The sequence below is a fragment of the Capra hircus genome, chromosome 18, assembly GCF_001704415.2.
Source record: "Capra hircus breed San Clemente chromosome 18, ASM170441v1, whole genome shotgun sequence".
In the NCBI taxonomy this organism is placed as follows: domain Eukaryota; kingdom Metazoa; phylum Chordata; class Mammalia; order Artiodactyla; family Bovidae; genus Capra; species Capra hircus.
In genome coordinates, this window is record NC_030825.1 from 62,007,905 (window position 1) to 62,023,898 (window position 15,994).

At 40.6% G+C, this 15,994-nt stretch overlaps 1 protein-coding gene across 1 annotated transcript in view; it reads right to left on the bottom strand.

The window, feature by feature from the left end:
• The window catches only part of ZNF845 (zinc finger protein 845), a 33,864-nt gene continuing 18,091 nt past the window's right edge, over positions 222-15,994 (bottom strand). Inside the window, exons 6-7 of the mRNA XM_018063217.1 lie at positions 3,022-3,031; positions 222-1,164 (exon numbers count right to left, since the gene is read on the bottom strand). Of these exons, the coding sequence (XP_017918706.1) occupies positions 222-1,164; positions 3,022-3,031 (953 nt within the window). The remainder of the gene's footprint in view (positions 1,165-3,021; positions 3,032-15,994) is intronic.

A 15,994-nucleotide genomic window follows, 5' to 3' on the forward strand; every position in this document is an offset into this window, starting at 1 on the left:
TTATTTAGACCTGAGTTTTAAAATTCATTTTGTACATTTCTTACAGCATTAAATGTCCTTCCCAGTATGAACTCTCTGTTGTTTCCTGATGTGTATGCTTAGGACAAACCTCTTTCATCACTTATTAAATTTGTAGGGTTTCTCTCCAGCACATGCTCTCTGATGCTGAGTGAGGTGACGGCTCGCTCCAAGGCTTTGTCACATTATTTATATTTGTAAGATTATTTGGTGCTATGAATTATTTTATGACGAGTAAGGTTTGAGTAGCAATTAAAAGCTTTGTCATATTCTTCATATGTGTATGGTTTCTCCCCAGTATGAATTCGCCTATGTTTATTAAGGTTTGAAGTCTGATTAAAGGCTTTGCCACATTCTGTACAGTTGTATAATTTCTCCCCAGTATGACTTCTCTGATGCTGAGTAAGTCTTGAGCAACTGATAAAAGTTTTGCCACACTCTTTACACTTGTGTGGTTTCTCTCCAGTATGGATTCGCTGATGTCGAATAAGTGTCGTACTTCGGTTAAAGGCTTTCCCACAATTCTGACATTTATATGGTTTTTCCCCAGTATGGATTCGCCTATGTCGATTAAGGTCTGAACTGTGAGTAAAGGCTTTGCCACAGTCTGTACATTTATAAGGCTTCTCTCCTGTATGAATTAGCTGATGTTGAGTAACATGTGAACACCTGGTAAAGGCTTTGCCACATTCTGTACAGTTGTATAGTTTCTCCCCAGTATGACTTTTCTGATGCTGAGTAAGTCTTGAGCGACTGATAAAAGTTTTGCCACACTCTTTACACTTGTATGGTTTCTCTCCAGTATGGATTCGTTGATGTCGAGTAAGTGCCGTACTTTGGTTAAAGGCTTTCCCACAATTCTGACATTTATATGGTTTTTCCCCAGTATGGATTCGCCTATGTCGTTTAAGGTCTGAACTGCGAGTAAAGGCTTTGCCACATTCTGTACACTTGCAAGTCTTCTCTGCAGTATGAACTGTGAGATGTTGAGTAAGACTGGAGGGCTTGCTAAAGGTTTTGCCACATTCTGTGTATTGGTTAGGTTTCCCTCCAGTGTGGGTTTTCCTGTGTCTGTTTAGATTTGATAATTGAGGAAAGGCTTTCCCACATTTATTCCACTTGCAGTGTTCCTCCTTAGTATGAATACTCAGATATTGAGTAAGTTGTGATGACTGGTTAGAAACTTGACCGCATTTACTAAATCTGTAGTTATTTTCTTCATTATGGTCGTTCCTATCTGCAATAAGATTTGAGCTTTGATAAAAGACATTTCTACGTTCATCCGTTTCATCATGGTTCTCTGAACATTGAGTTCTCTGATGACTCATGAGACCATCTTGGTCAAAGAGATTCCCAGGTTCAAGGCATGGGTAGGTTCTGGCTCCATCACAAATACTGTTGTAATAACTGAAGATGGAGCTCTCGCTTAAGGCCTCACTCGTTGGATTACACATGGAAGGTTGTTCTGTATTATCTGCACTATGACACCCATTGAATGAAGGTGGCTGGATAAAGACTGTCTCATTATTACCTACATAACAGATATTGGAATAGGGAGAAAATGTTTGTTGGTGGAAAAGTAATGAGCCCTCGTGAAAGGATCTCTCAAATTGATCATAGTGAGATTTTCCTCCTTCACTTTCAAATCCCTGACTTTCAGACATGTATGACTGACTGTTTAACTCAAACCTATGTTCGTACTGGCTTGAGTGATTATTTGTAGCATAAACTAGATGACTTTCCATGTTTTTCAAATTTCACATCAGAGAATATGTGTGTTTTTTTTAAGTCATGTGGGTCCTTGCTAAAAAAAAACAAACATATTTTTCTGCCAGACTTACTGACTTCAAATAGAATTTTTACTAGTTTGACACACATCTTCAATTTCTTTTGGCAATCATATTTTCATCATGAATAACTGTCCCGATGTGGTTACATCTAAAATAATATCCTTTTTGCACATCACAGGCCCCCTTAACTTTCCCAGTCTTTCATTAAGTACAAATTTCCAAGCTGAGAGATCTCAGAACTTCCCAGCACATCACACATGAATCTCTTATGCACGGCTTCTTTGGGAACAAACCCTGGATGTCCTGAGACAATATCGCTGAAAGATAACAAATAACCGAGATCCCATTTAGTACTATGAGTGAATATGCTTTATAATTGTATGCAATATTGACAAACCCTTAGCTAGATTAATAAGAGATGAGATGCAAGGAAGATCAGAAGTAAAACTAATGGCCTTATACGTGTTACATGGAACAAGAAGTATTTCTATCAGGCTTCTATGAACTATACTACACCAAAAAGTTGAATACCTCAAAGAAAGTTTCAATTTATAGAAACATAGAACCCCTTAGATGTTTGCATGAGTGAATTAAAAAATTACAACATATCTACAGCTATTAATAAGACTAAAAAGTAATTTTAAAAATCCCTGGATTTTTAGATGAATTCACTGGAAAATTCCAGCAATATTTCAAGAAAAACTAATATCAGTTCTCCATAAGAGATCGGCATGTACACACTGCTCTATTTACAATGGATACCAAACAAGGTCCTACTGTACTTGTTCAATGTCATGTGGCAGCCTGGATGGGAGGGGAATCTGGGGGAAAATGGATATATGTGTATGGATGGCTGAGTCGCTCTGCTGCCCACCTGAAACTCACAACATTGTTAATCAGCTAGACTCCAATACAAAGGACAAGAACAGTAAAAAAAAAAAAAAAATTCTGTAAGTTAATATATGTATTAAATGGTTTTAACATTGATGAGTTGGGGTAAATGCACTTAAAATGTCTAACATTTGTTCATAGAAAAAAAATTGGGAGGTAGAAATTGGGGATTACATTTTATGATTTCAGGGACTGAATCTGAATTTCGGAGAGCCATGTTTGAAGTTTCCATTGGAAATCAGAAAAGCAGGAAGCATATATCTGTTCCCAGTACTTCTGAAAGTTTGTCAACTAATCCCAGGATCTCCACAACTCTCCTCACACTTTCCTGACTTGAGGCAGAGACGGAAATTTGGAAAGGTTTTAAGGCAGAGTTTGTCAGAACTGTTAGCAGCTTTTCCTAGGTCCCCCAAAGCAGTGAGAGTATGCAGGTCCCCACAGACCAGGAGGAAGGTTTTGGCTCTCAGTGAATGTGAGGGCAAACCACTGGAGCTGAAGAACACATGGAGGATTTAAGAGCACAGAATGGGGCATCATGTCCCTCTTTGACAGAAATAAACCCAGGCTTCTCAAAAATCCTTCGAGTGAAGCCAATCTCCCCGAACTATCTGAACAAGTCTGGCTTCCTCTGTGATCTTTGGATCTCTCACCTGTGTCATCTGCTTCATCCATTCACACCTAGCACCGGGATTCTTCCTTTACTCCAAAGGGGACCTGCTCATTAGAAAAATGAACATAATTAGGACTTTAGGTTTAACATATATACTCTAGTATATACAAAAATAACCAACAAGGATTTGCTGCATAGCACAGGGAATTGTTTTCAATATTTGTAATAACCCATAAGGGAAAAGTGTCTGACTTGACTAATGAAAGCCTCTTCTTACAACTGAGTGCTCATATTTCAAAGCCAACTAGCAGCAAAGAGACACTAGGAGGAAAACGGAGTTTCCACCTTAACTTTGTTGGATTGTGCACCTCTCTTACTACGTCTTTCCAAGATTTTATTAAAGATAAACAGAAAAAAAAAATGGAACTTGATGGTGTGGGAATCTAGCAGAAAACACCCGAATTGGTGACCATCAGGTGTAATGGGATAAGCTGATGTCAGGTGAGAGAAACACTCAGGAAGACACATGGTCACTGCTCGGGTATTTTCGGCAAAAATAAGGAAATCTCAATGTATCTTGAAAAAATTTCAGTTTTATGCATTCTTACCCCATACGTAACTTCCCTGTTCTGTATCCCTGATAGTGCATTTAAACAGCAAACCTTTCTTACCATGTAGAGAATACTCTGATTTTTTTCAGAAGTCTCTAAGGAATTCTAGACCACTAAGGTTTACTGTTCAGTTTAGTCACTCAGTTGTATCCAACTCTTTGCGACCCCATGGACTGCAGCAAGCCAGGCTTCCCTGTCCGTCACCAATTCCTGGAACTTGCTCAAACTCATGTCCATTGAGTCAGTGATGCCATCCAATCATCCTCTGTCATTTATCCCCTTCTCCTCCTACCTTCAATCTTTCCCAGCATCAGGGTCTTTTCCAGTGAGTCAGCATCAGGTGGCTAAAGTATTGGAGCTTCAGCATCAGTCCTTCCAATGAATGTTCAGGGTTGATTTCCTTTAGGATTGACTGGTTGGATCTCCTTGCAGTCCAAGGGACTCTTAGGAGTTTTCTCCAACACCACAGCTCAAAAACATCGATTCTTTGGCTTATGTTTTCTTTACAGTCCAGCTCTTACATCCGTCACATGACTACTGGAAAAACTATAGCTTTGACTAGCTGGACCTAGTCAAGGTCATCCTGTTCATATGTGCATTTTCTTAATCTTCCTCTAAAGAGCTGAAGTTGTATCCAGATATAAGGAAATGACTCCACTTTCCTGTTATTCACTAAGATCCCAACACTCCGCCCCATCCCAAGGGGAATTTTGGATATTGATGCCTTCCCTTGTTGATCTTTCCGAAAGGGAATATTTTGAATAAGTGAAAGCTGTTAATTCATACTGGGAATGCTTCATGGCCTGTAGGGACATCCTGGAGGCGGACAAGGAGAAGAGGCTCATGGAGAGAGAACAGCTTCATTGTGACTCATAAAAATAAAAGAAGAAACAGTATTTAATAGTTGAAAACCACCTCACCAGGCAAGAATATCAGAAACAGAGAATTTAAAATGTGTATGTTTTCAATCCAGGGCATGTAAGGAAGAAAAAGCAGACACAGCTTCTCACCTGGATCTGGATCAGGACATTTATCTGAGAAGCTGCCATTTCCTCCTCTTTTTCCTCCTGCCCGGGGTCGTTTTCTCCTCAAGGTTATGGGTAAGAATCACCTCAGCATCATGAGATTACACCTTCAGGGGCGTCAGCACAGCTCCTTCGCCTGCTCCCAACACCCCCACAGGCAGAAGGACCTTGAAAAGGGAGAAAGGCCAACCTCTCCTGTCTTTTGTCTCAGGAGAGATCCAGGACAATCAGCTCCTCCGTGGAGCCCAATCTAGGAATTGTTGTTGTCTACACTTCTTTCTTCATATAAATCCCCCCCAATTCTGCTAACACGGGGTGTGTGGGCTGCACTGACTTGCCCCTTTAAAGCCCACGCAGAGCAGAACTTGTTGCCTCTCTGCGGACTGAAGCCAGGCCTCAGCTCTCAAAAACGGACCAGGAGCCGTGTCCTTAATCTGGGCCTCCCCTTAGAATCCCCTGGAGCACTTCCTACACACCACACGGATGCTCCCACAGGACCAACACAGAACTCTGTGGGGTGGGCACTGGGGAGGTCACTGCCTGACACTGGTCACATGATCCTGATGAGAATCAGATGGAAACCACTTGGCTAAAGATTGTTTTGGCTTCCCTGATGGCTCAGCTGGTAAACAATCTGCCTGCAATGCGGGACACCTGGGTTTGATCCTTGGCTTGGGAAGATTCCCTGGAGAAGGGAATGGCTGCCCACTCCAGTATTCTGGCCTGGAGAATTCCATGGACTGTACAGTCCCTGGGGTTGCAAAGAGTTGAACTCAACTGAGCAGCTTTCACTTCACTTTAAAGATTGTTTCTGAACTATTTCAGTATATACAATCCCATGAGGTCAGAGCCCCACTGGAAGAGGTTATGAATCTGCAGGTCTGAGGTGGAGCCATGAAATGAGTCTTCAACAAGTTCCGTGTTTGTTCTGATGCTTCTTCCCCAAGACCCACACTCAGAAGCCCTGAGCTTCAGCTGTCACACTCAGCACAGCTGAGACCTCTCAGGAGGGGAGGATTTAGGGCAGAAATTTCCCCGGAACAAGTTATCAGTTCACATCCCTCAGAATGGCCATCTTTGAAAAGATCTACAAAGATTAAGTGCTGTCGAGGGTGAGGGAAACAGGGAATCCCCCTACACTGTGGGCGGGGCTGTAAATAGGTGGGTGTAGCCACGAAGGAAAACAGTAGAGACATTCCTTAAATCACTAAATATAGACTCACCACCTGTACCTGCAAGCTCGGTACCTCTTGCCTTAGATCCGGAGAAAATCATAATTTAAAATAATACTTACTTCCTTATTTTCAGGGCAGCACTATTGACAATATTTAAGACAGAGCATCAACTACAATGTCCATCAGTAGAGAAATGAAGAGTCATTGGTCCACCTACACATTGGGTACACTCAGGCATCAAAAAGAGAGAAAAAGTATCATTGTCAACACCATGGGTAGACCAAGATTTACCATACTAAGGTAAGTCAGTCAGAAAGGGGAACAGAAATATCATATTACTTACAGGTGTAATCTATAAATTTATAGAAATGAATGAATTCATAAATAGAAACAGACTCACAGAGTTAGAAAACCAAGTTGTGATTATTTAAAAGAAGGTAGGGGGAGGGAGACATTAAGAGGTTGAGATTAGCACATATTTATGACTTATTATCAGATAGATAATCCAAAAGGACCTACTAAATAGCACAGGGAAGTCGACTGAACAAAATGAAAGATCCTACATGGGACAAACCCTGAAAAGGAAAAGATATAGGTCTATGTATAACTGAATCAAGTTCCTGTGAACCTAACCCTACTTCAATAGAAAATAAAAATTAAATTAGCCAAAACAAACAGACAAAACAGCGAAGCGTGAAAAAATGCTGCTAACTTGTGGCCACTTTTGGTTACTGAAAAACATCTGTTTCTGGGGAGTCAATACTCACCAGGCTAGGGGTAAAGAAGGAAAAAAATCTGTCCTCAACAAATATCCTCAGGTAGGGCCTGGAAAAAGAATCAAATCAGGGCAGAACACCAAGAGGCTACTCTTGAGAGGTCAGTTTTACATTTCTTAAAAAAATTATAGTGAAAAAGTTTCACCCTCCTGAAATCTTAGAAAAATGCAAATCAAGATTACAATGAGGTATCACTTCTCACTGATCAGAATGGCCTTTGTTAAAAAGTCTACAAACAATAAAGTTTGGAGAGGCTGTGGAGAAAAGAGAACCCTCCTACACTGATGCTGGCAATGTAAGTTGGGAACAGCAACCGTGGAGTATGAGGTGGATGTTCCTTAAACAAAGGAAAAGGGAATGAAATTATGACAACTCCCTAACCCCATACAAAAAAACCTGAAATCAATTAAATATCTAAATGGTGGGATGATTACTCTAAATCTCCTGAGGAAAACATATGCTTTGGTATAAATCACAGCAAGTTCTTTTTGGATCTACCACTTAGGGTAATGAAAAATGAAACAAAAGTCAACAAAAAGGACCTCACTGACCTTTAGGAAACCCTGAAGGAAAGAAAAACTCAACCCTCAGAATGGGGAAAAAAATGTAACAAAGACCTACATGGACTTCATCTCCAAACCATGTAAATTGCTCATGCACCTCAAAAAACAAGCAAACAAAAACAACAAAAGACCCAAAAGAAAAACAGGCCAAAGATCTAAATACACACAGCTCCAAAGAAGGCATACAAAAGGCCATTAAGCACATTAAAAGATGCTCAGCATCAATAATTATTAGAGAAATGAAATCAAAACTACAACGAGGTGTTATCTGACACCCCATTTTGGAAGAATGGCCGTCTTCCAAAAGAGCCCCAAAGATTAAATGCTACCCAGGGCATGGGGAATAGGGAATCCTCCAACACTGTGGGCGGGGATGGAAATGGGTGGGTACAGCCACAAAGGAAAACAGTATGGACATTCCTTAAAACACTAAATATAGAGTTTCCACATGATTTTTAACTCCTTGCCTTAAATTCTGAGAAAATCATCATTCAAAATGATATATACACCTCGTTTTTCAGGGCAGCGCTATTGACAATATCCAAGACAGAGCATCAACCAAACTGTCCATCGAGAAATGAAGGTCCACCCAGACACTGCAATACACACAGCCCGCAAAACGAACATCAAAAAATGCCGTTGTCAGCAGCACGGATGGCCTACGCAGTGAAGTCAGTCAGAGAGGGAAAGAGAAATATCATTTCACCTACAGGTGGGACCATAAACTAATTCAAATGAGTTAATTTATAAATAGACTCACAGCTTAGAAAACCAATTAATGATTGTTAAAAAAAAAAAAAAAAGGGTAAGGGAAGGGAGACATTAAGAGTTTCGGATTAACATATACACACTACTTATTATCAGCTAGATAATCCAAAAGGTCCTACTGAATAGCACAGGAAGTCTACTGAACACTGAAGAACCTATATGGGAAAAGACCACAAGAAGAATAGATATACGTCTATGTATAACTGAGTCAAGTTCCTGTAAACCTAAAACAAGCACAAAGGAAATCAACTCTACTCCAAAAGAAAATAAAAACGAAATAACTAAGGAAAAAAAAGTGGAGCATGAAGAAATGTTGCCTCCTCGTGGTAGCTGTTGGTAACTACAACTGAAAAACCGGTGCTTGTGGTTCACCAGGCCAGGAGGACATAAGGAAAAAAGCCCTTTCCTCAACAGATGTCCTCGGGCAGGTCCTGGAAAAAGAATTCAAAACAGGACAGAGGGTCAAGAGGCCAATCCCCAGAGGTCAGTTTTACTCACACTGGTTTTTCTTTTCTTTTTTTAAAAATCGCATGGAAATGTTTCAACATCATGAAATCTTAAAGAAATCCAAGTCAAAATTACAATGAGGTACCATCTCACCCCATTCAGAATGGCCTTTGTCTAAAAGTCTACAAACAATAAATGCTGGAGAGGTTATGGAGAAACGGAAACCCTCCTACCCTGGTGCTGGCCAGGTAAATTGTTAACAACCAGGCTGGAGGACGGGGTGGAAGTTCCTTAAACAGTGAAAAGAGAATGAAATTATGTCACTCCCTCACCTCTTCTCACTTTCTTCTCTGCAGTCACTCTCTGTGCTTTTTCAGTGTTTTAAATTATTGAGACTTTCAATGGCTAAGTCAAAGACCTGTCTTGGTAAATGTTACATTGCACTTGAAAATATGTGGGCTATTTTCAAGTATCTGTTGATATTGATTGCTAACATAATTCCACAGTAATAAGAGAACAGCTTCTGTATGATTTCAGTCCCTTTAAACCGTGAAATTTTTGCACCTTGTTTCATGTCCCTTGATATAGTCCAGTGTCTCCTAGTTTATCGTCTATGGGAACTTTAATAGAATTTGTATTCTGCTGCTGTGTGAAAATTGTATAATTAAAAAAAAATATGTCTTAATTATGTTGAATCGGTTCACAGCACTTTTCAGGTCATCACTGACTCAATGGACATGAGTTTGAGGAGACTTCAGGAGATAGTGAAGGACAGGAAAGCCTGGAGTGCTGCAGTTCATGGTTGCAGAGGTGGACACAATTTAGTGGCTGAACAACAATGACAAACATCCGTCTACTTCTGTCTGCTCATTCTATTAATTTTTGGAAGTTTGATAGTGAAACTCCAACTAAAAATCTTAATTCATCTATGTAGAAAAATAATGGCAATATATAGTGGACCTGTATGTAGCTTTGTTCTATATTTTCCAAGTCTTCTGTAAATGTGTTATCATACTTTAATAATTGAAAAAATGAAAAGAGAAAATAAATTTTAAAAGATGCAGGAAAAAAAGTGTAAATTTAAAGTATTTCTGTAACTCCTCACCAAGGCATAACAAATCATAAAATAATCAATAATCAAGAAGGAAAATAAGTTTATAAGTTTATAAATAGATTATGGGTGATAATTAAACATATCATTTTATTAGCAATAGATATATGGGAGAGTCATATTTGAATTCAATGCCATATTAATTGTACTTAGTCAAAATTGTCATTTACATTCATGAAATATAGGTCAGGTAAAAACAAAATTAAAAGTAGCAAATTTGGGGGAACTTATCATCAAAAAGCAATCAAACTCATATGGAACAACTAAATAAGAGAATTTTTTTGCCCCAAAGTCTGAATACAACTTGTGTGTTCTATTAAAAAAGAATCCTTCTAAATTATATTTTTTGCTGTGACTGTGCACATGTAGAAAGCAACCATTTTAGAACCTGGCATGGGTTGCAAGCCAGGAGATAATCACAGAAAATGGAAAAAATCATTCTTAAAATCTCTAATGAAAAATTAAAATGAATAAGCATTTTTACCCCAGTTGAGAAATTGAGCATGTTATTAACAAATTGCTGACGCTTACTCCTTGGAAGAAAAGTTATGACCAACCTAGATAGCATATTCAAAAGCAGAGACATTACTTTGCTGACTAAGGTCCGTCTAGTCAAGGCTATGGTTTTTCCTGTGGTCATGTATGGATGTGAGAGTTGGACAGTGAAGAAGGCTGAGCGCCGAAGAATTGATGCTTTTGAACTGTGGTGTTGGAGAAGAGTCTTGAGAGTCCCTTGGACTGCAAGGAGATCCAACCAGTCCATTCTGAAGGAGATCAGCCCTGGGTTTTCTTTGGAAGGAATGATGCTAAAGCTGAAGCTCCAGTACTGTGGCCACCTCATGCAAAGAGTTGACTCATTGGCAAAGACTCTGATGTTGGGAGGGATTGGGGGCAGGAAGAGAAGGGGACGACAGAGGATGAGATGGCTGGATGACATCACTGACTCGATGGACGTGAATCTGAGTGAACTCCGGGAGTTGGTGATGGACAGGGAGACCTGGCGTGCTGGGATTCATGGGGTCCAAAGAGTCGGACACAACTGAGTGACTGAACTGAACTGAACTGAACTGATGCTAATTTCACTTCACATATAACTTCCAATATTCTATATATTAAAAGTACAGTTAAGCATGAGTCCTTCCTGCCAGTATAGAGAAGAGTGTCTCACATTTTTCTTCTCCATCTTTTCCGCAAACTTTCTGTGGAATTCTGGACTGCTGAGGTAATTCTATTTATAAGGACATTTTCTTAATCCTTTTCTAAATGTCTGAAGTTGCACCTACAGGTAAATTCATCACCAATTTTCCCCTGCTTCTCTAAGATCCCAAGAGTGAAGCACATCCCAATAGGATTCTCAGAACCTATGCCTCCCTGGGTTGATCTCACACAAAGGAAATGTTTTCACCAGTTGAGAGTCATTAATTCATGTTGAGAATTCGTCATACTCCATAGAAAGCTGGGACACAGACAATGCAGAAAAGACTCTAGGACTAAGGGAGATGTAGTCTAAAGAGCCAGTCTTCACTATTATAAGATAAAAAAAAAAAAAAAGGAAAAAATAAGTTGATAACAAATGCCCTGGGCAAAAGTATTAGAAGCAGAGAAGTAAAGGTTTGCAGATTCTCAGTCCAGGCATTTCAGGAGGAAAAGCAGACACAACCCCAGACCCAGGACAGGACATTTACCTGAGAAGTTGCCGTTTCCTCCTCTTCTTCCTGCTATGTCTTCTCTGGGAATGTTATGTTGCAAATTCACACCTGTGTCTTGAGAAAATACCTTCAAAGACATCTGCACATCTCTTTAACCTGCAACCACTTCACCTACAGACAAAATGACCTTGAAAAGCTGAAAAAAGCCCACGTCTCCTGTCCTTTGTCTCAGGAGAGATTCGGGAACAATCACTTCCTACCTGGAGACCAGACTGTGGACTTATTTCTTAATTGTTCTCTCCTCATAGAGAGCTCCTAACACTCTGCTCACACAGACGATGTGGGCTGACTGACTTCCCCGGTCCAAATCCAGCTAGACCAGCCCTGCTGCTTCTCCTCGGACTGAAGCTGGGCCTCAGCTCTCACAAAGGGACCAGGAGCCACATCCTTAACCTGGGCATCCCCTTAGGATCCCCTGAAGCACTTCCTACAAACCACACTGATGCTCCCACAGGACCAACACAGAACTCTGTTGGGAGGGCATCAGTGAGGTCATTTCCTGACACTAGTCACGTGATCCTGATGGGGAACAGATGGGAACCACTTGGCTAAAGATTCTTTCTGAATCATTTCAGTGAATACAAATGCCTGGTGGTCAGGTCCCCACTCCAAGAAGTTATGAATCTGCAGGTCTGAGGTGCAGAAATGAGTCTTTCCCATATATTCTGATGTTTCTTCCCCAAAACCCATATTCAGACACCCAGAGCTCCAGCCCTCACACTCAGCACAGCTGAGACATCTCAGGAGGGGAAGATTTAGGGTGGGAACTTCTGAGGGAGGTCAAGGCTAGAATCAGGCAGAGAACATTCCAGTATTTGGGGTTCAGGCCTTTCTAAGTGACCCTGGGTGAAGTGCTGTGGGCTCCCCAGGCTGGGCATGGATTGGTCCATCCAAACCAACAGGAGCAGGAATCTGGTGAGCTCTGAGGGTATCATTGAAGGGGGGCCTGTGAAGTAGACCCTGGGGTTCAGCCAGACTGCTGATCTCAAGGAAGGGGGTCACCTAGTGGAGGTGCTCACAGGACTAAGGACCTGCAGGCTGCCTGCTCCCCAGACAGACGCTGAGGCAACAACAGCACGGAGCAGTCAGGGAAGCTCTCAACATTACTCTGTATGATCCTTCTTATTAGAACCATCACAATGTCCCTGCAGTTACAGAGGGGGAAAAAAGTATAATGGATAAATGATGGGAAATACATGACCAAATGATCTGAGGCATAAGGGTAGTAAGGAAACTAACGGTTACAGATGCCATCCCACTGTGCTACGAGAGTTTATTGTTATGTGCTCTTCCCTGCAACCTTAATAAGAGGTTAATGGTGGTGGTAGCTTAACAATTCATTCATTCACACCAACTTTACCACAAGAAGCCATTCAGTTTTATTGATTAACATGTCTGAACATCACACACAGTCAGAATAAAAGCCTTTTATACTCCACTGTGTAACTTTGATTAAAAGACAGATTACAAGCATAAACAATGATATTCATTCCTCTGATATAATGATCTGAGAGTTGTGGTTTCTATGGTTACAAAATGGAGGCCAATCATTTAAGAAAGAAGACTTACAATAATTACAGGACTTTTCTGGGAAAGGTTTCCCATACATTTTAGGGTATCAGAGGTTATTTGAAATATGTCAAATATTCATAATTTCTGTTGATATTATAAAACACATCAAGATTTCAGTGAACTGTCATTATATTAACCTTTAAAAGCATAACTTGATAATTTACATCTTTAGTATGTGGAATTATTCCCTGAGCATTTACATCATGGTGACCTACAGGGATGCTTGACATGAATGACAAACACCTCCATTTAGATGTTTACTGTACGTGTTACATTACTGTGCCCTTAATCTTCTAATGGAGAATACATATAAATGATTTCTCCTTAGAGAGAGGGCTTCTCTCATCTTTGAGGTGCCAACCATCAAAAACATAAGTTTGCATACACACTAGAAATGAAGTATATCATGGAGTAATTAGAGAGTTGAATTACATTCATTTTCAAATAATCACAAATCATGTCAATATAAACAAGGATACATTACTAATAATTTTACCTTTCTAAACATCAACCTTTCATCTTGTGATCCACACTAACATATCAATTTGCTATCTGTTTTAACTGTGGATTACTATCTACAGTTCAGTTCAGTTCATTTCAGTTGCTCAGTCGTGTCCGACTCTTTGCAACCCCATGAATTGCAACACGTCAGGCCTCCCTGTTTATCACCATCTCCCGGAGTTCACTCAGATTCATGTACATCGAGTCCGTGATGCCATCCAGCCATCTCATCCTCTGTCGTCCCATTCTCCTCCTGCCCCCAATCCCTCCCAGCATCAGAGTCTTTTCCAATGAGTCAATTCTTTGCATGAGGTGGCCAAAGTACTGGAGTTTCAGCTTTAGCATCATTCCTTCCAAAGAAATCCAAGGGCTGATCTCCTTCAGAATGGACTGGTTTGATCTCCTTGCAGTCCAAGGGACTCTCAAGAGTCTTCCCTGACACCACAGTTCAAAAGCATCAATTCTTCGGCACTCAGCCTTCTTCACAGTCCAACTCTCACATCCATACATGACCACTGGAAAAACCATAGCCTTGACTAGACGGACCTTAGTCAGCAAAGTAATGTCTCTGCTTTTGAATATGCTATCTAGGTTGGTCATAACTTTTCTTCCAAGGAGTAAGCGTCTTTTAATTTCATGGCTGCAGTCACCATCTGCAGTCATTTTAGAGCCCCCCAAAATAAAGTCTGACACTGTTTCCCCATCTATTTCCCATGAAGTGATGGGACCGGATGCCGTGATCTTCGTTTTCTGAATGCTGAGCTTTAAGCAACTTTTTCACTCTCCTCTTTCACTTTCATCAAGAGGCTTTTTAGCTCCTCTTCACTTTCTGCCATAACGGTGGTGTCATGTGCATATCTGAGGTTGTTGATATTTCTCCCGGCAATCTTGATTCCAGCTTGTGCCTCTTCCAGTCCAGCGTTTCTCATGATGTACTCTGCATAGAAGTTAAATAAGCAGAGTGACAATGTACAGCCTTGACACACTCCTTTTCCTATTTGGAACCAGTCTGTTGTTCCATGTCCAGTTCTAACTGTTGCTTCCTGACCTGCATACAGATTTCTCAAGAGGCAGGTCAGATAGTCTGGCATTCCCATCTCTTGAAGAATTTTCCACAGTTGATTGTGATCCACACAGTCAAAGGCTTTGGCATAGTCAATAAAGCAGAAATAGCTGTGTTTCTGGAACTCTCTTGCTTTTTCCATGATCCAGCAGATGTTGGCAATTTGATCTCTGGTTCCTCTGCCTTTTCTAAAACCAGCTTGAACATCAGGGAGTTCACGGTTCACGTATTGCTGAAGCCTGGCTTGGAGAATTTTGAGCATGACTTTACTAGCATGTGAGATGAGTGCAACTGTGCAGTAGTTTGAGCATTCTTTGGCATTGCCTTTCTTAGGGATTGGAATGAAAACTGACCTTTTCCAGTCCTGTGGCCACTGCTGAGTTTTCCAAATTTGCTGGCATATTGAGTGCAGCACTTTCACAGCATCATCTTTCAGGATTTGAAACAGCTCAACTGGAATTCCATCACCTCCACTAGCTTTGTTTGTCGTGATGCTTTCTAAGGCCCACTTGACTTCACATTCCAGGATATCTGGCTCTAGGTGGGTGATCACACCATCGTGTTTATCTGGGTCATGAAGATCTTTTTTGTATAGTTCTTCTGTGTATTTTTGCCACTTCTTAATATCTTCTGCTTCTGTTAGGTCCAGACCATTTCTGTCCTTTATCGAGCCCATCTTTGCATGAAATGTTCCCTTGGTATCTAATTTTCTTGAAGAGATCTCTAGTCTTTCCCGTTCTGTTGTTTTCCTCTATTTCTTTGCATTGATCACTGAAGAAGGCTTTCTTATCTCTCCTTGCTATTCTTTGGAACTCTGAATTCAGATGCTTATATCTTTCCTTTTCTCCTTTGCTTTTCACTTCTCTTCTTTTCACAGCTATTTGAAAGGCCTCCCCAGACAGCCATTTTTCTTTTTGCATTTCTTTTCCATGGGGATGGTCTTGATCCCTCTCTCCTGTACAATGTCATGAACCTCAGTCCATAGTTCATCAGGCACTCTATCTATCAGATCTAGTCCCTTAAATCTATTTCTCACTTCCACTGTACAATCATAAGGGATTTGATTTAGGTCATTCCTGAATGGTCTAGCGGTTTTCCCTACTTTCTTCAATTTAAGTCTGAATTTGGCAATAAGGAGTTCATGATCTGAGCCACAGTCAGCTCCCAGTCTTGTTTTTGCTGACTGTAGAGAGCTTCTCCATATTTGTCTGCAAAGAATATAATCAATCTGATTTCGGTGTTGACCATCTGGTGATGTCCATGTCTAGAGTCTTCTCTTGTTTTGTTGGAAGAGGGTGTTTGCTATGACCAGTGCATTGTCTTGGCAAAAGTCTATCAGTCTCTGCCCTGCTTCATTCCGTATT